This window comes from Thalassophryne amazonica, chromosome 12, assembly GCF_902500255.1.
Source record: "Thalassophryne amazonica chromosome 12, fThaAma1.1, whole genome shotgun sequence".
NCBI classification, from domain to species: Eukaryota; Metazoa; Chordata; class Actinopteri; order Batrachoidiformes; family Batrachoididae; genus Thalassophryne; species Thalassophryne amazonica.
Window position 1 is genome coordinate 43,391,310 of NC_047114.1, and position 19,341 is coordinate 43,410,650.

General features: G+C 41.4%; 1 protein-coding gene across 1 annotated transcript in view; it reads left to right on the plus strand.

Annotated features, from left to right (window-relative positions):
* The window catches only part of LOC117521651 (sodium channel protein type 4 subunit alpha B-like), a 94,939-nt gene that overhangs the window by 36,076 nt on the left and 39,522 nt on the right, over nucleotides 1–19,341 (plus strand). Inside the window, 9 exon segments of the mRNA XM_034182974.1 lie at nucleotides 4,092–4,289; nucleotides 4,368–4,553; nucleotides 4,655–5,026; nucleotides 5,190–5,310; nucleotides 7,820–8,058; nucleotides 15,786–15,959; nucleotides 18,047–18,281; nucleotides 18,284–18,352; nucleotides 18,355–18,397. Of these exon segments, the coding sequence (XP_034038865.1) occupies nucleotides 4,092–4,289; nucleotides 4,368–4,553; nucleotides 4,655–5,026; nucleotides 5,190–5,310; nucleotides 7,820–8,058; nucleotides 15,786–15,959; nucleotides 18,047–18,281; nucleotides 18,284–18,352; nucleotides 18,355–18,397 (1,637 nt within the window).

Consider the following 19,341-nt stretch of genomic DNA (forward strand, 5'->3'; position numbering starts at 1 on the left):
CACCTTTGAATCCCCACACACCTTCCGAGAACTACCAAAGCAAACCAGCTGTGTTGTTTTGACAAACACAATACACAATCAGGATGTTCCCCAAAATGAAAATAAATAAATAAATAACCCTGGTCTCAAGCCAGAAGCCAGATATTGAAGATGGTGTCCAAATTGATCACAAACATGATGTGTCCCACCCCCCACCCCCCATTAAAATAACTTAAAATATAAGCGTTTTCAAAAAAATATTCCAGATGACGAAAGGTTAAGAAATTTGTGCCTAAATCATTTGATTCACATGTTCTGAATTCATATTGACATCCAACTGGCAGTTAAGGTTGCTGCCATTTTGTTCCATTTGCAGAGTGGAAACAGAATATTTACTGGTCAGTTCTGAAACTGGTTTACTTTATTATTTTATCAGTTACTTTTTAGTTACTTTATACAGTTACTTCATTAGCAGCTTTATGCAGTTACTTTATTAGCAGCTGCTGACACCTTATAACTAATAAGTAATGTAACTTAATAAGGTTACTAGTAATCAAACTTGATTACTCTTAAGACTCTTAAGTAATCAGCAAAGTAACTGCACTGACACTTGCATGACGTGTGTCGTGCAGGAGAGTAAACTCATCTTTAACGGGTGTACACTGAACGGGAGAGGGGCTGCCGGCGCGTGAAATTGCACAAAGAGAATTTTGAAATGTTCAAAAAATCCTTCATGCATAAATGTTGTGTTACGTGGCGCAACCTGTTCGCCAACACGACATGCAGCTCTTCAAGTGGAGTAAAGAAGTGAACAGAGCAAGTGGTTGCATCAGAGTGCAGCTCATCTGAAGGATTATAATGAGATGTTAAATCTATCATAAACATATTTTAACAGCTGCAGACAAGAAGGAAAAAACATGCAACTGTTTTACCAAGCCATGACAATGTAAACATAATAAATAATTACCTTTTTAGATGGCTCCAAATGCTTTCTCTAGCTCATTCAGCGCACACACGTGAACAGCGCTGCTGGAGGGGTCCTCTGTGATTCAGGAAGCGATTAGAGCCATGTTCAGACAACTTGCAGAGAAAATGATTAATCCACTACAAAATAATCATTTTATATACACAGCATCCAGTGCAGAGCGCGTGGCAGGTGGTGGAACAAAGCACAGCGTCCAGCTGGGAACACAGCGGGTGGGATCATCACGATGACGTGCGTGCGCGGATCAAAGTCATGCAAGTATCAGCACAGCTTAACTCATAGTTACTTTTCTGAGTACTCAACCTTAAAAATAACCAAGTTAGATTACTACATTCAGCAGCTGCCGACAACTTGTCCGCAGCTGCTAATGAAGTAACTTTTCACAGTCACTGTGGCAACACTGTAATTGACTCAAGCCGAGCACACTGCAGAAAGATAAAACACTACAAAGCAAATTAACATGTTGAGTGCACACTTTGTATCATAAATTCAGAGCTTTAACCAGTGTGAAATATAATTATTGATATTAATCTATTGTTTATGCAGTGTGGTGACTCCAGATTAGTTGAAATTAATTGCATTCATCCCTGCTAGAGGGTGCCAGTGAACCAACAATACCACACCTGGAGCAAGTGGAATTTAATAACCTATGTTGTGCCTACAGCGTCTCAGTGTGTAGTCTGATAGTGGAGGCAGCATTGGCAGGTAGACAAAACTTGAACAAATGTCTTGTTTTTCAATTTTATTAAAAGCGTAACTAAAAGCAAGTATGTATATTCTTCATTATAATTATTAATTACAGCTTATTATGAATATTTGCTTCAGTGCTTTGTACCATATGAGTAGTTTTATTTGAATGAATTATTATTAAAATGGCATGGTATTAAACATAATAGTGCAAAAATAAATGATTACACACTCACACAAAGCACTTTTCCATTGTGGTCCATTGAAATAATCTGATCAGGTGTGAGATGGAGAAAGATGATTTCTGGAGTGAGTTTGATGATGTGGTGGAGAGTGTGCCCAAGCATGAAATAGTGGTAATAGGAGTGGACTTCAATGGTCAAGTTAACGAAGGGAATAGAGGTGCTGAGGAAGTAATGGGTAGATATGGTGTCAAGGACAGGAATGTGGAAGGACACACGGTAGTTGATTTTGCAGAAAAGATGGAAATGGCTGTGGTGAAAACCTACTTTAGGAAAAGGGAGGAGCACAGGGTGACATATAAGAGAGGAGGAAGGTGCACACAGGTGGACTACATTCTTTGTAGGAGATGCAAGATAAAAGAAATCAGAGACTGTAAGGTGGTAGCAGGAGAGAGTGTAGCTAGACAGCATGGGATGTGTTTTTTAGGATGACTTCAGAGGTGAAGAAGAAGAGAGTGAGAGCTCATTGAAGGGTCAGATGGTGGAAGTTGAAGGAGGAAGACTCGTGTGAAATTCAGTGAGTAGGCGAGAGAGTCCCTGAATGGAGGGGAACCAGTTTTGGACAACTGGAAAAGTACTACAGATGTGGTGAGGGAGACAGCAAAAAAGGTACTGGGTGTAACATCTGGACAGTGGAAGAAAGACAAGGAGACTTGGTGGTGGAACAAAGATGTCCAGGAAAGCAGAAGGAGAAAGAGGTCTACGAAAACATTTTGGGATAATTGGAGAGATGAAGAAAGGAGAGAGGAGTACAAATAGATGTGGCGTAAGGCAAAAAGAGAAGTGGTAAAAGCTAAGGAAAAGGCATATTGCGAGCTGTACAAGATGTTGAATAGTAAGGAAGGAGACACGGACTTGTACTGATTGGCCAGACAAAGAGGTTGAGCTAGAAAGGATGTGCAGCAGGTTAGGGTGGTAAAAGATGCACATTGTAATGTGCTGACAAGCACGGAGAGTGTGTCAAAGTGGAGGGAATATTTTGAGGAGCTGATGAATAAAGAAAATGAGAGGGAAAAGGCTGGATGATGTGGTGAGAGTAAATCAGGAAGTGCACGAGATTAGCAAGGATGAAGTGAGGACAGCTATGAAAAGGATGAAGATTGGAAAGGCAGTTGGTCCAGATGACATTCCATTGGAGGCATGAAAATGTCTAGGAGAGATGGCAGTAGAGTTTCTAACCAAACTGTTTAATAAAATTTTGGAAAGTGAAAGGATGCCTGATGAATGGAGATGAAGAGTGCTGATTCCTATTTTTAAGAAAAAGGGTGATGTGCAGCGCTGCAGTAACTACAGAGGCATTAAGCTGATCAACCACAGCATGAAGTTATTGGAAAGAGTAGTAGAAGCTAGGCTGAGAAAACAGATGAAGATATGTCAGCAGCAATATGGTTTCATGCTGAAAAAGAGCACCACAGATGCAATGTTTGCTCTGAGAATGCTGACGTGCAAGTATAGAGAAGGCCAGAAGAAGTTCAATTGTGTGTTTGTGAATTTAGAGAAAGCTTATGACAGGGTGCCAAGAGAATAGTTGTGGTATTGTATGAGGAAGTCTGGAGTGGAAGAAAAGTATGGGAGTGTAGTGCAGAACATGTATAAGGATAGTGTGACAGTGGCAAGATGTACAGTAGGATTTACTTATTCAAGGTGGAGGTGGGATTACACAAAGGATCTGCTCTGAGTCCTTTCTTATTAGCATTGGTGATGGACAGGTTGACAGATGAGATCAAACGGGAGTCTCCATGGACTATGATGTGTGTAGATGACATTATGATCTGTAGTGAAAGTAGAGACCAGATTGAGTCTAGCCTAGAGAGGTGGAGATATGCTGTGGAGTTAATGCAAATGAAAGTCAGGTGAATCAAGACAGAGGTCTTGATCCTACTGACGAAGGCCAAAGAGGAGGTTTATAGATGTGTTGAGGTAGGACATGGAGGTGGTTGGTGTGACAGAGGAATTTACAGAGGACAGGGTGAGATGGAAATGATTGATCTGCTGTGGTGACCCTTAGTGGGAGCAGCCAACAGAAGAAGAAATTAATGTGAGCACGTGATCAGTACAGGCAACATTAAGTAAAGAATTAAAATGCATGAAAATACAATAAACAGCGATCGACACTAATGAAATCTCTGATTTAAAAAGTTCCTATAACAAAACATTGTGCATTTCCTTTAGTTTAACTTCATGTCCAAATCCTTCAGACTCTGCGCTCAGCTGGGAAGACCTACATGATTTTCTTTGTGCTGGTAATCTTTTTGGGCTCCTTCTACCTCGTCAACTTAATCCTGGCCGTTGTGGCCATGGCTTATGAGGAGCAGAATCAGGCCACCATTGCTGAGGCCTGGCAGAAAGAGAAGGAGTTTCAGATGGCAATGGAACACCTCCGCAGAGAACAAAGAGTAAGTGCAACACAATGTCTTCAAACTTACTGACCTTCCCAAGTCATCTCAAACTTATTTCATATTTCTTGTGCAAAGTTGGCAGCTAAAAGACAAGCACATGAGACGGACTCTGTGTTGTCGCCGGAGTTGTCTGCGTTGTGTATGAAGGCAGGAAACATACGGCGAAGCAGCAGCAGACAGCGGAGATCTCACAGGACCTTATCAGCCGAAACAACGGAGGAGGTGGATGAAGATCAGGTTGATCCGCTGGAGGAGCCAATGGTGCAGCATTCAACAATCACAGGCTTATCAAAACGCTTAATTTTAAGAGGATTTTTAAAAGGGATCATTAACAGGAACTAATGGTACCTCTGTGTCTGCAGCCTCCTCTGTCTCCTTTGCCAGTCCACCCTCTGCTGGCCACCTTCTCCTCTCACCCACTCAGCACAAGAAGACCAAGTCAGAACAGCATTTTCAGCACTTTTCGTGCACGAAACAACTCAGAGGGTGACTTTGGGGATGATGAGTACAGCAATTACGGGGACCCGTTCAGGAGTCGCGCCAGTTCAACAGCGACAGCATGGAAGAAGAGGACAGGTAGCGTGCACAGCCACTGCTCCCAAGTCCTCAGTCCCAGCCACAACATCAACGGCCGATTCAACTTTTCCCTCGACCAGAACGGAGTCACCACAGTGAGCCTGCACATCCCCACCTCCACCACCGCTTACAGCATAGAAAAGGTCAAAGATGACACAGTGAGTGTTGGAAAATTTATGTAATTATGACAGACCACAATCCCATGAGTGTCCATTAATAATAATCTTAAGGCCCACTTGGCAGACCACCAAATAAAAGACAAGAATGCCTCACATTTCAAGCTGTACCTACCACTGTCTTGTTTTTCTTGTCTCTCAAAAGCCCATATGTGAGGACACGGTTCCAAGAACGGTTCCCCAGCCTTCCCCAGCAGTGATCGAGCCCCCAGTGCACAGGAAAAGAGGCATGAGCTCTATTAGCTTTCTCAGTGATGCCATGGATGGTGAGTTTCCCATTTTCTCAAACTCCAGGCTACAAAAACAAAACGGCTGCGGAAGCCTAGAAGAAGACATTGATTCTTGAATTTCCTTGTCCCTTAATGTTTTTCTTTTTCAAAATGTCACAATAACCACACAAATTTTAAAAATAATGCAATGTTAAAATACCCGCCGTTTTATGAGCATTGTGTTTTTATAGTTTGCAGTTGTTTAATGAATTGTTAAGATCCTATTGTCTTACATACAATTTGTACATGTTCAATAAAGCCCCTCTAGCAATCAATCAATCATAAACAATATTTTTATATTTTACATTTTAATAGTGGACATTTTGCAAATCAAGGAATATTTGTAGATCACCCTCTGTAAATTTTCAGGTGTCAATGAGACAAATTCAACTCCGTAGAAAGTTAGCTTTGAGTTAGTGGAACTTAGCATGCATGCTAACATCTACAAAAACTGTTTTATTTTTAGAAGTGTTTAGTTCTCGCTAACTTTTACATAATATATGACAAAGAGGATATATTTAAACACAAACAAAACCGAGTTTTGCAGCTAGTTACTATCTGTGATGTCACCATGCTAACGTCCGCGAAATGTCTTGTAAATAAGTTCAGAGTTATCATTAGGTTCCAAAAACAGCATTTTCAGAAGAAGTGTTTATTTCTCGCTAGTTTTCGCATAATAAATGAGAAACATTTACATAAACATACAAAACAAAGCAATTTTGGAGAGACCAGCCATTGACATTACGGTGCAGCTCTACTCTGATTGGATGCCACTAAAAAACAAAAATAGATTGAAACAGAATGCGACTTTTTAACCTCTTCAGTTAGGTCAAGGTTTGTCCAAGGTCTGTGTCCCAAGAATGTTCTCTGTCAATTTGAAGACTCTGGCAGTAATAGGACTGGACTTATGCTGAGCATAAGCAGACAAACAGATGGACGGACGGATGAAAAGCCTTTGCAATACCTGATAGCTATATTTGATGGCTTTGGGTAAAAATAATAAATTGGAAAACACAATAGATGAGATGGCAGCACACAAAAGGCATTGCACTATTGATGTTATAACAATTAATTGTATACGTAGTCTGCACTGTGTCATCTTCATCGTCATCAGCATCCTTATTTCTAAAGAATATGGACATATGCAGAGTATTGCTGTCTGGAGTTGGTTTTGACTTGTAGGTGACCTTCTCCTTTTCAGCTGCCGGAACCACTTGGTGTCATGACATTTAACACTGTCGGGTTCACAGTTTTCAATAAGGTGCTCCCAGTTAGAAACTGATGTCAAAAGACAAGAGGCTGTACTTGTATGCATCCTTAGGGCGATTGATTCGCGCTACAATCTTTCCATACAGTAGGTCTTTGGGAATGTGATCATCTTACATGCGGCAAATGTAGCCACTGTAGTCACCTTTGCTTGATAGGGGCTGCAACACTCGCCACTCGATCTACTAGTCAATCTTCATTCCTACTCTCACCTATGGGCATGAGGGTTGGGTCATGACCAAAAGAACTACAAGCGGCCGAAATGGGCTTCCTCAGGAGGGTGGCTGGTGTCTCCCTTAGAGATAGGGTGAGAAGTTTGGTCATCCATGGGGAGCTCGGAGTAGAGTCGCTGCTGCCTCACATTGAAAGGAGCCAGCTGAGGTGGTTCAGGCATCTGGTAAGGATGCCTCCTGGGCACCTCCCTAGGGAGGTGTTCCAGGCACGTCTATCTGGGAGGAGACCCCGGGGAAGACCCAGGACTACGTGGAGAGATTATATCTCCACACTGGCCTAGGAACGCCTCGGGATCCCCCAGTCAGAGGTGGTCAATATGGCACAGGCTGGAGCTGTTGCCCCCACGACCAAACCCGGAAAAGCGGTTGAAGATGAGTGATGAGTGTGACATCTTAGACCCAGTAAAACAGCACTTGCAGTTTGGCTTCACTATGAGCAATGAGAACAGCATGACTGTGTTGTCAGCTTTACACATTAGCTTTACTACCTACAGCAACACAGAGTAACAGAATTATTCACTGTAGCTCTCACTTGACTCTTGTTTGTTAAAATATACTTTATGAAAAATTCAGATGCAGAGGACCCTAGGTTTTGGATGCCGCTGCCCTTTGATTTAAAATGTTATTGTGAACATAGCTGGTGGGAACTGTTGCACATGGCTCCTGTTTAAGAATTATCTCTGAAACTTTCATACACAGTGGCTCCTCCCAGTTTGACCTGTATAATGTTAGGGAAACCATGCTCTGTGCTTGACTTGTAAAGAGATGGGAGGCACTCTGGATAAACTAAGGGTGCAAATCAACCATCACTTCATGCTTTCTAGCCTTGATATAAGGATTCCACTGTGCACAGTTGAGTACAATGCAGTCACAGCTAATAGAAATGATCAGAGAATAACTGTGACAATAATACCCAAATTGAAAATGACATTTTCAGTTGCTCAAACAGTTATCATAACTGGTGTTTGAAATGAATAATGAAGACTTAATTTGATGTGTCTTTGCAGAACTGGAGGAGTCGAGGCAGAAATGCCATCCGTGCTGGTTGACATTTGCCAAGAAGTATCTGATATGGAACTGCTGCCCCTGGTGGCTGATGATGAAGGAGTGGATCAAATTCATGGTGATGGATCCTTTCCTGGATTTGGGTATCACCATATGCATTGTGCTTAACACCCTGTTCATGGCACTGGAGCATTACCCTATGACTGATGAGTTCAGCACAATGCTCTCGGTTGGCAATCTGGTAAGTGGTTTTCAATTAAAAGAGGCGGGGATAGGAGTGGGCAGATTCCCCGTATTTATAGCTATTTTAAAAACATTGTTGCTGTGTGGTATATGAGCACTGCAGAAGTTCTTATGAAAAAAGTATGCTTAAAGTTTATCTTATTCAGTAAACGTAGGTAAGTATACCTCACGTTCACTACCTAAGTACGAGGTCTGTCCAAAAAGTATCGTACCTTTTTATTTTTTTGCAAAAACCATATGGATTTGAATCACGTGTGGTTGCATCAGCCAAGCTTGAACCTTCATGCGTATGCGTGAGTTTTTTCACGCCTGTCGGTTGCGTCATTCGCCTGTGAGAAGGCTTTGAGTGAGCAGTGGTCCACCCCTCTCGTCGGATTTTTAGTGCGAATAAATGTCTGAACGATTTGGAGCTTTGCTGCATCAAATTTTTCCAGAAACTGTGAGAGACCTCCAGGTGGACACCATTCGGAAAATTTAGATGGCTTTCAGCAACGATTTTATGGGGATTACACAGATTAAGGAGTGCTCCAGCCGGTTTAAAGACCGCCCACAGCATCTGAGAGTGCGGCGCACTCCGAGCGCCGATCGACAGGCTCAAACCCCACTGAAACAACCAGATCATTTCCAACGTGAAGGCTTTGTTGATCTGGGACGTCGTCTAACTTTCACAAAAAAGGCAGAAGGCATGGACATCAGCACTTTTTCGGCACATTCTACTGTTACAGGAGTTTTTTTTTCATTGAAAGAGAAGTGGAGGATTGCGCCACCATGCCGCTCATGGCGCGGGACAAAACTACCTCCGTGTTGGTCTCACAGGACGGCTTTCAGATGGCTCAGACGGCTTCCGGTTGCTTTTCAGTCGTGTGAGTATCCGAGAAATTGTGCATGAGCTGGACATGCCCCGACATGTCCTGTGAGGCTTCATCACGGCGTTGGTTTGCACCATGCGCCCTCCGCGACGCGCGGAGTTCCTCCGCTCCTCTTTCCATGACAAAAACTCCTGTAACAGTGGAATGTGCCGTTCATTTCTAAACTGGACGCTGTCTTGATCCGGTATGTCGTCTGATTAGCACAGGAATTGCGGAAGACGTGGACATCAGCACTTTTTCGGCACATTGAGACAGACGTGCGGAGGAAAGCACCGCCGTGACTTTATAGTAAACTGTAGCCTTTCATTATTTCTTGGGACTAATTTGGCCCACAGTTTAGTTTCTAAAAGTATGCTTGTAAATACACTTTAAGCATAAAGGTTGTAAAATTTGAGTACGCAACTACAACCCCTGGCAAAAATTAGGGAATCACCGGCCTCGGAGGATGTTCATTCAGTTGTTTAATTTTGTAGAAAAAAAGCAGATCACAGACATGACACAAAACTAAAGTCATTTCAAATGGCAACTTTCTGGCTTTAAGAAACACTATAAGAAATCAGGAAAAAAATTGTGGCAGTCAGTAACGGTTACTTTTTTAAACCAAGCAGAGGGAAAAAAATATGGAATCACTCAATTCTGAGGAAAAAAATTATGGAATCATGAAAAACAAAAGAACGCTCCAACACATCACTAGTATTTTGTTGTACCACCTCTGGCTTTTATAACAGCTTGCCGTCTCTGAGGCATGGACTTAATGAGTGACAAACAGTACTCTTCATCAATCTGGCTCCAACTTTCTCTGATTGCTGTTGCCAGATCAGCTTTGCAGGTTGGAGCCTTGTCATGGACCATTTTCTTCAACTTCCACCAAAGATTTTCATTTGGATTAAGATCCGGACTATTTGCAGGCCATGACATTGACCCTATGTGTCTTTTTGCAAGGAATGTTTTCACAGTTTTTGCTCTATGGCAAGATGCATTATCATCTTGAAAAATGATTTCATCATCCCCAAACATCCTTTCAACTGATGAGATAAGAAAAGTGTCCAGTCCAGAAGTGGCGCTCGTCTACCTGTGCGACACTGTGCAGCCTGCTGAGGCGTATGTTCTGAGTGCTGGGTGTTGTTGTTGTTGTCGATTGTGTGTTACTGCTGTGGACGTCTATGCCTGTATCTGTGATCGAGGACTAAGCGGAGTTACGCGGAAACATGAAGGGAGCTTACATCGGGATCTTCGTTGCTCTCTGGACTCTGTCGTGTCGGAGCATTAGCGGCTACCAAGATGGCGGAGAAGTGAGTGCTGGTAGGATTATCTACAGTCGGGAACTCTTGTTGTCTCTCCGTCTGCCAGAAGCGGGTTCGGAGTCCTTGCGTCCTCCTGGCTCGCCGGGTGGGTTTTTCGACACTGCAGAAAGTGGATTGGTACCAAGGAAACGCCGGAGAAGAAGGGGGAGGAGGGGTGGCGTCCAGCGCCGGCTGAGAAGAATTAGACTTGACGATAGACGCCGGCTCCCACCTCTCCCAACAGTCCTTCTTTCCAATGTTCAGTCTATCAGGAATAAGATGGATGAACTCGAGATCTACGCAAAGTGGAAACATGAGGTTAGAGAGACTTACCTCCTCGCGTTCACTGAAACATGGCTGGGAGAACGAGATAGGAATGAGGATTTCTACTTAACCGGCTTTGGACTCCCCATTCGTCTGGACCGCCCTTCTTTCATTACAAATAAGTCTAAAGGAGGTGGGGTCTGTTTTTATATTAATGAGAGATACTGTAAAACTGTTGGTGCGAGAGAAAATATGCACCTCAGATATTGAGCTTTTGAGTATCTCACTTCGCCCCTTATACTTGCCGAGGGAGTTTCCTCAGTTGTTTTTTTCCCTGGTTTATATTCACCCGAGAGCTGACGTCACGGCAGCTTGCCAGCTGATCGAGGATGTGAATAATAAACTAACTGCAATTTCCCCTGATGCTCCTAAATTTATTTTGGGGGATTTTAACCACTGCCGATTAGACAGAGTACTGAGGACATACGAGCAGTATGTTACTTGTTCAACAACTATGGGGAATTCTATTGTTGACCATGGTGCTATGGCTCAGTAGCCAAAGCTTATAGGTCCATCAGTATGCCCCCTCTCGGAGCCTCATACCATAATAGTGTTCTTCTTTTGCCGACTTATAAGCCAGTCTGTAGACGTCGGGAGCGGACTATAAAGACTGTGAGGTGTTGGTCCGAAGACTGCATCGACAAACTGAAGGCTTGCTTCGAATGGACTGCGTGGGAGGTTTTCTATGATACATGCTCTGATCTGAATGAATTGACACAGACTGTTTCCTCTTATATATCCTTCTGTGTGGATATCAACATTCCTCAGAAGAATATTATTAGCTATGCCAATAATAAACCGTGGGTCTCCAAAAATTTAAAGAGTGTTTTAAATAAGAAGAAAAAAATGTTTTATATAGGAGATAATGTGGAAAAGAAAGAAATTAACAAGGAGGTTAGGAACGAAATCCGTAAAGCTAAAAGAGCTTACAAAGACAAGGTAGAACATATGTACAGTAGTGGTGATTTGCGGGCAGCCTGGATAGGCATTAAATCTATGGCTTCAGTTACCAATGTCCAACAGGATAATAATAGAGCGCCAATTAAAGTAGAGGGGAGCTACGATGAGGATCTGCCGAATGCATTTAACCGTTTCTATTCTAGGTTTGAGAACTATGAGGTTGCAGATAAACTCCCCCTTGAGAGCACTTCCTCTGCTACTGACGATGGTATAATCATTAGCGAGGATAGTGTGAAAAGACTTCTGGAGAAGGTTGATGTAAGGAAGTCTTGTGGTCCAGATGGAATTTGTGGACGTACACTGAGGTATTGTGGTGAGCAACTCAGTAGTGTCCTCCTGTATATCTTTCAGAGGTCACTTAGTTGCGGCCGAGTGCCAGATTTATGGAAATCATCACTTATAATTCCTGTCCCGAAAAAGTCATTTCCTAAACAGTTTAATGATTTTAGACCTGTGGCACTTACATCACTGTGTATGAAGGTCTTTGAGAAAATTATGAAGAATATGATAATGTCAAATATGAAAGGGAATATTGATCCACTTCAATTTGCATATCAGGCGGGTAAAGGAGTAGAAGATGCTAAGCTTTTTATTCTCAACTGTCTTTACAGACATTTGGAAAAGCCTCGAGCTCATGCTCGGCTTTTATTTGCTGATTTCTCTTCAGCTTTTAACTTGATGCAGCCTTGCCTTTTAATTAAGAGGTTAAGGTGTGATTTTAAATTGCCTCACCAGATGGTTGAATGGTTGGCGGACGTTTTAACGAATAGGAGACAGAGAGTTTTGGTAAATGGACGCGTTTCAGACTCCTTAGTTTTGTCCACAGGCTCACCACAGGGCTGTGTTCTTTCCCCCTTGCTTTTCATCTTATATACAGATGAATGCAGAAGTGTCAGGCAACGCAGCTATTTAGTTAAGTTCTCTGACGATACTGCTTTGCTGTCCCTTCTTCAGGGAGAGGAGTCAGGACATGGGGAGGCCCTTGCTGATTTTGTTTCATGGTGCGATACAAATCACTTGGAGTTAAATGTATCTAAAACGAAGGAGCTTATAATTGATTTTAGACGTAACAAAGGTTTGCTATAGACAGCATTATTCATGGGAAAGCTGTAGAAAAAGTTCCTGCATATAAATATCTGGGCACTTTTTTTGATGAGAAGTTGAGATTCGACGTAAATACGGCAGACATTGTGAAGCGAGGGCAACAGAGAGTGTACCTCCTTCGCAAATTGAAGTCCTTCTCTGTCAGTTCTGTTATTATGGGTCGTTTTTATCAGTCTTTTATTGAAAGTCTTTTATGTTTTTCTTTCATCTGCTGGTTTTCTAGCCTGGCACTGAAAGATAAAAGTAGCTTGCATAGTATCACAAAGACATGTTCAAAGATCATTGGAGTGGAAACCAGAGACCTAGCTAGTTTTTGTGAACAGCAAATGGTGAGGAAGGCAAATTGTATTTTGTCTTCTCCCGGACATGTGCTGGCAGGTGAATTTTCTTTGTTGCCTTCGGGCCGTCGTTATGTTTCACCTGTCTGCAGGACGAATCGGTTGTTAAAATCTTTTATTCCTTCTCCTATCCGTCTTTTAAATTCCTTGTAAGGTGTGGATGTATGGGTATGTGGATGTAGTATGTTGCACATTTTATGTGGATGTAGTATGTTTTTTGTGTGTGTGTGTGTGTGTGTGTGATGTGCCGGTATGCAGGCTGCTGAAATTAATTGCCCCTGGTGGGATGAATAAAGTTGTCTAAGTCTAAAGTCAAATATCAACGTAAACTTGTGCATTTATTGATGATGTAATGACAGCCATCTCCCCAGTGCCTTTACCTGACATGCAGCCCCATATCATCAATGACTGTGGAAATGTACATGTTCTCTTCAGGCAGTCATCTTTATAAATCTCATTGGAACGGCACCAAACAGAAGTTCCAGCATCATCACCTTGCCCAATGCAGATTTGAGATTCATCACTGAATATGACTTTCATCCAGTCATCCACAGTCCACGATTGCTTTTCCTTAGCCCATTGTAACCTTGTTTTTTTCTGTTTAGGTGTTAATGATGGCTTTCATTTAGCTTTTCTGTATGTAAATCCCATTTCCTTTAGGCGGTTTCTTACAGTTCGCTCACAGACGTTGACTCCAGTTTCCTCCCACTCGTTCCTCATTTGTTTTGTTGTGCATTTTCGATTTTTGAGACATATTGCTTTAAGTTTTCTGTCTTGATGCTTTGATGTCTTCCTTGGTCTACCAGTATGTTTGCCTTTAACAACCTTCCCATGTTGTTTGAATTTGGTCCAGAGTTTAGACACAGCTGACTGTGAACAACCAACATCTTTTGCAACATTGTGTGATGATTTACCCTCTTTTAAGAGTTTGATAATCCTCTCCTTTGTTTCAATTGACATCTCTCGTGTTGGAGCCATGATTCATGTCAGTCCACTTGGTGCAACAGCTCTCCAAGGTGTGATCACTCCTTTTTAGATGCAGACTAATGAGCAGATCTGATTTGATGCAGGTGTTAGTTTTGGGGATGAAAATTTACAGTGTGCGTCCATAATTTATTTCTCAGAATTGAGTGAGTCCATATTTTTTTCCCTCTGTTTGGTCTAAAAAAGTAACCGTTACTGACTGCCACAATTTTTTTTCTTGATTTCTTATAGTGTTTCTTAAGCCAGAAAGTTGCCATTTGAAATGACTTTAGTTTTGTGTCATGTCTGTGATCTGCTTTTTTTCCTACAAAATTAAACAACTGAATGAACATCCTCCGAGGCCGGTGATTCCATAATTTTTGCCAGGGGTTGTAGTTTTATTTTACAGTGCAAGTGAACTTATAGGTAGTAGTTAAATACTTGTAGCCAACTTTTTAGTTTAGGAAAGTGATCTTATGGCCCAGTCACACGGCATATGACGATTCCTGAAAGTAAAAAGTAAAAAGCACAATTCATTGAGAAACAAGATTTATCAGCGAATAGCCTGCGAATCAAGAGCGCAAAAGGGATGAAAGAGGAACGAAACAAAACCAAAGCTAACATTGATCTCGACGCTTTAAATGAAACGCGCCTGGAGCCACTGCTGGAGCAGTGTGTGTCTGCATCGCTGTGTTCCAGGACTCTGCGCTGGGATGGAGCTGCAGCTCCTGAACTAAAGCGCTCAAAAACCAGCTTTTGTACTGTATGAAAACATTCAGCTGGTTGATCGAAGTCAAATGTTACAAAAACTAAGCAAAAGGACAAGAAACCGTCAAGAATAACAGCAAAACGAAATACTGATGAATTGAGGGTTTTGTTGCCCTTCGTTCAAATTTTTCGACAGTTTAAAAATCCTGATGAAGTGACTGCTGCAGGGACGAAGCTGGGCGAAGGTTAAACGATGCCAACAAAAGTCAAGATTTCTTGTTTCGTTTGGGCTTCATTGCCCTTCGTTAAGTGCCGTGTGACTGGGCCATTAGTGGTTTTCCAGCTTGATTGAGATTTGAAACTACGATTCTCTGATTTCGTACCCACATCTCTAATCCTAGACCATGACAGTCAGCTTTACAGCTGGATATCATGGATTTATGTATTACCTGAAGACACTTGCTTCTTACAGCTTGTATACGCCACTATAAGTGTGATTGTCAGTTTACCCAAGAATATTTACACCTTCCTGCATAATGACAGTATAACAACGTATTCTTGGACTTTCTACTATTTGTCAATATACACCAAAAATATTGTACTTACACTTTTCTGTGCATTTGAACTTTGACATCTTGAAGGAGTTAAGAGTAAAACCACTACTCCTTCACACCGATTGAAGTCAGCTGAAGTTATTTGGACGTGCAATTCAGATTACTCCCAAGTCCCAGACACATTGAAACATTGAAGAGACTCCAAGGTTGCTGAAATCAATGGAAAATAATCTGTCTTATCTAACCTGGTAACACCTGAAAAATCCATAACGAGGAACTGGAACATGTGGCTGGGAACAATGATGTTTTTACAACTTAATTACAATGCTGTCACCACAACCTGGCCTGGAATTAGCAGTTGGAAAATCAATCCATGGATTTGGAAATATTTTGATGGATATCTTGACTTTGCAAGTTACAACATGTGAAAAAAAATTTCAAATTTTATACTTAATGCCTTGGAAACTTGGTTTGTTGACTTTACGTTTTACTGCAGGAATGTAAGCTGGACAAATTTCAGACTAATAATGCTTGTTTTATCAAATGGGTATTAATGATTTTAGCAATAATGATATTTTGATGTATTTTCCAGTTTTTTGTGTTCATGCTTTTTGTTCTCCAGGTTTTTACAGGAATCTTTACAGCTGAGATGGTGCTGAAGGTGATTGCTTTGGACCCTTACTACTACTTCCAGCAGGGCTGGAACATCTTTGATGGCATCATTGTGTGCCTCAGTCTGATGGAGTTGGGCCTCTCAAATGTAGAGGGTCTGTCTGTCCTTCGCTCATTCAGATTGGTAATAAAAACATTGACACTGCAATTTCATACAGGCATGGTGTAACTACTTTTTTTATCAGTGATTATGAAATGGGATTTGTAGAGTTTGTATGAATGAGAAAATTACAATATTCACACTTAATGTGATGATATTGTGAAAATTATGGTGTGTTTTTTATTGCTCTTTCATGTGTGCATGGAACTATGGTTTTCAGTTGGAACATCGTTAATGTTACATGAATCTAAGGCACAAACTTTAGGCATGAAATCACTTGTTTTAGATTTTTCAATAGGTGAAAGTGTCCATAGAATAGTTTTTTAAACACAAATTTTAATGTATTTTTAAGACTCCTACATGAGCTACCACTTCTGTTCCACTGTGGGGTATAAGTTGGGTTACCAATATGTAGGCCTGGGTTTGTTTCCCAGTCATGCTACCTGTCTGTGTCCATGTACAAGACATTTTATCTGCATGATCTCCACCCAGCAATAAATGGGTACCAGACTTGACTGGCAAAGTAACCTATGATAGTGTCCCATCCAGGGGAAGTCATAGACTCTCATTCACTTCACATTCACTTCATGCTTAAGTATCTGGAGATATCCAGTGGACCTCAGAGCATGTATAGGTCTTGCTTCGTCTTCTTTAATATTCCTATACTGGAATTGCTTCCTGAATAGATGTACAACCTGACTGCATTTAAGGTTAACAATGGTTCGATTCAATTTATATATATCCAGGGTACAAAATCCAGGAAGCAAATCCAGGGTTTTTCCACTAATGTGTGTTGAATCCTGAATGCTGGAATCCTAATACAACCATAATTTCCATATATAATTTGTAGAGGGGATCAGAAGCCTTATTTATATGACTGTTGAAGTCACCAATAATCAGAATGTTATCTGCACTAGTTGACAAGTTAGAGATAAACTCACCAAATTCATCTAAGAATTCAGACTATGGGCCAGGGGGTCTATATACAGTGACAAAGTAATACGGCTGATTTGACAGTGGTAGTTATCGCAGGTCTCTAGCCCTATTTCTTATCATGGTAAATAAATATAAGCCCCTACAAATACATAGTTTGAGCCCCAAAATCTGGATTGTTATCCAAATCTGCATCAAACCTCACCTATTATTAGATAATATCACTCTATATGTATATGCCTTTTTTCCCAAAAGATCTGCCCATTATCTCTTGAGAAATTTGTGAAAATGTTGAAAATGCCCTAGGGTTAAAAAGAAATTCAGGATTCGTCCCTTAATCAAATTAGATCTAAAAGTTACTGCTTTCTATCAAGCTTAATGGTCAAGAATGGACTTTCTACTCTCACACTAGAGGAATACATTTAAAAGGCTTTACTGGTAAACAGGCAAAAAAAAAAAAGGTACACGGTTAGGCAGTCCAAAATCAGCAACAGTAACAGAAACATAAGGCTAAGGCATGGTCCAAAATGAGCAGGCAGTCAAAAACACAGCAAGGCAACAATGGGTCAAGTACAGGGCAAAAAACGTAGCTGGAAGTAAAAGCACAACGATCTGGCGGGGAACTAGTGCAACCAGTGAAGCTTATATACACCCTGGTGATGAGCTATAGATTAGAAACAGCTGTGTGGAAAGCTCCAGAATAGGGTGTGGCCCAAATAGTGTGCATCGCCTACCACCAAGTACCAAGAGAGGTAGACAAGAGAGACAGGGAAAGACAAAGCCCAAGCAGGAAAAATCCAGCAAGAGAAATCACAGAAAAGCAACCAAACCTAACCTAATTAAACAGAACAAAACAGAACAAACATAATACAAAATCCAAATCCTGACAGTTTCCTATGTGGCTCATACGTCACCCTTCCACCATTTTAGAAAATCAGTTCAGCTGTTTTGCATAATCTTATTAAGACAAACAGCGCTGAAAACGTTACCTCCTTGGCGGAAGTAAGGGAACAAATATTAACACTATAAAAAAATATATATGAGCATTTAATCATGTATGACAAGAAGGTTTACACTTTGCAAAGTTGAATAATGTAAGGTTTAACAAATGGACTCAACATTAAACTGATGTTTATTTTATAGTTGAAACATTATTTTTGTCCCTTCCTTATACTCAGTTAAGAGTCTTCAAGCTGGCCAAATCCTGGCCCACACTCAACACTCTCATACAAGAATCATCGGCACTCAGTGGGCGCCTTGGGCAATTTGACACTTGTGCTGGACATCATGTCTTCATCTTTGCTGTGGTGGGCATGCAGCTGTTTGGGAAGAACTATCAAGACTGCGTGTGTAAGATCTCCATTGATTTCAGCCTGCCTCGGTGGCACATGAAGGACTTCTTCCACTCCTTCCTGATGTGTTCCGAGTACTGTGTGGAGAGTGGATCGAGACGATGTGGGATTGGATGGAAGTAGCTGGGCAGCCCTCTGCATCCTTGTGTTCATGTTGGTCATGGTCTTGGGAATTTGGTGTGAGTAAAAGTATATTCAATTTAATTGCCATTTTTCTTCAGATAGTCAGGGGATGGATACATGAACATTTCAAGTGACTGAATATGTCTTGAACTTTATTTACATTAGTTATGAAGAATCAAACAGATGGCACTCTATGGTAAATCTGTGTGTAGTAGACGGTTCATCAAAAAACTGAGTGACTGTGCAGATGGAGAAGCTTGAAGACACCAAGACACCCAGACAACCCAGAAGAAGTTCAGGCTTCTGTGGCCGTGATTGGAGAAATTGGTGCACAGTGCATATTTTGCATTTTGTATACCAGTTATACAGCTTCATGATGAGTGGTATAGGGGAGGATTTTATAAAAAGAAGACCTGAAAAGTTCAGCTACAATTTGCCAGAAGGTACATCTGAGATGCAAGCCGAAAGAAAATCCTCCTCTTTTAATTTTACACTCACAAAAATATAACGTCAACACTTTTGGTTTTGCTCCCATTTTGTATGAATGAAACTCAAAGCTCTAAAACTTTTTCCCATACACAATATCACCATTTCCCTCAAATATTGTTCACAAACCAGTCTAAATCTATGAAGTGAGCACTTCTCCTTTGCTGATAATCCATCCCACCTCCACAGGTTGTGCCATACCAAGATGCTGATTAGACACCATGATTAGTCCACAGGTGTGCCTTAGAACTGCCCACAAGAAAGTCCACTCTGAAGGTGCAGTTTTGTTTTATTGGGGGGGATACCAGTCAGTATCTGGTGTGACCACCATTTGCCCTCATGCAGTGCAACACATCTCCTTCGCATAGAGTGTGATCAGGTTGTCAATTGTGGTCTGTGGAATGTTGGTCCACTCCTCTTCAATGGCTGTGCGAAGTTGCTGGATATTGGCAGGAACTGGTACACGCTATCGTATACGCCGGTCCAGAGCATCCCAAACATGCTCAATGGGT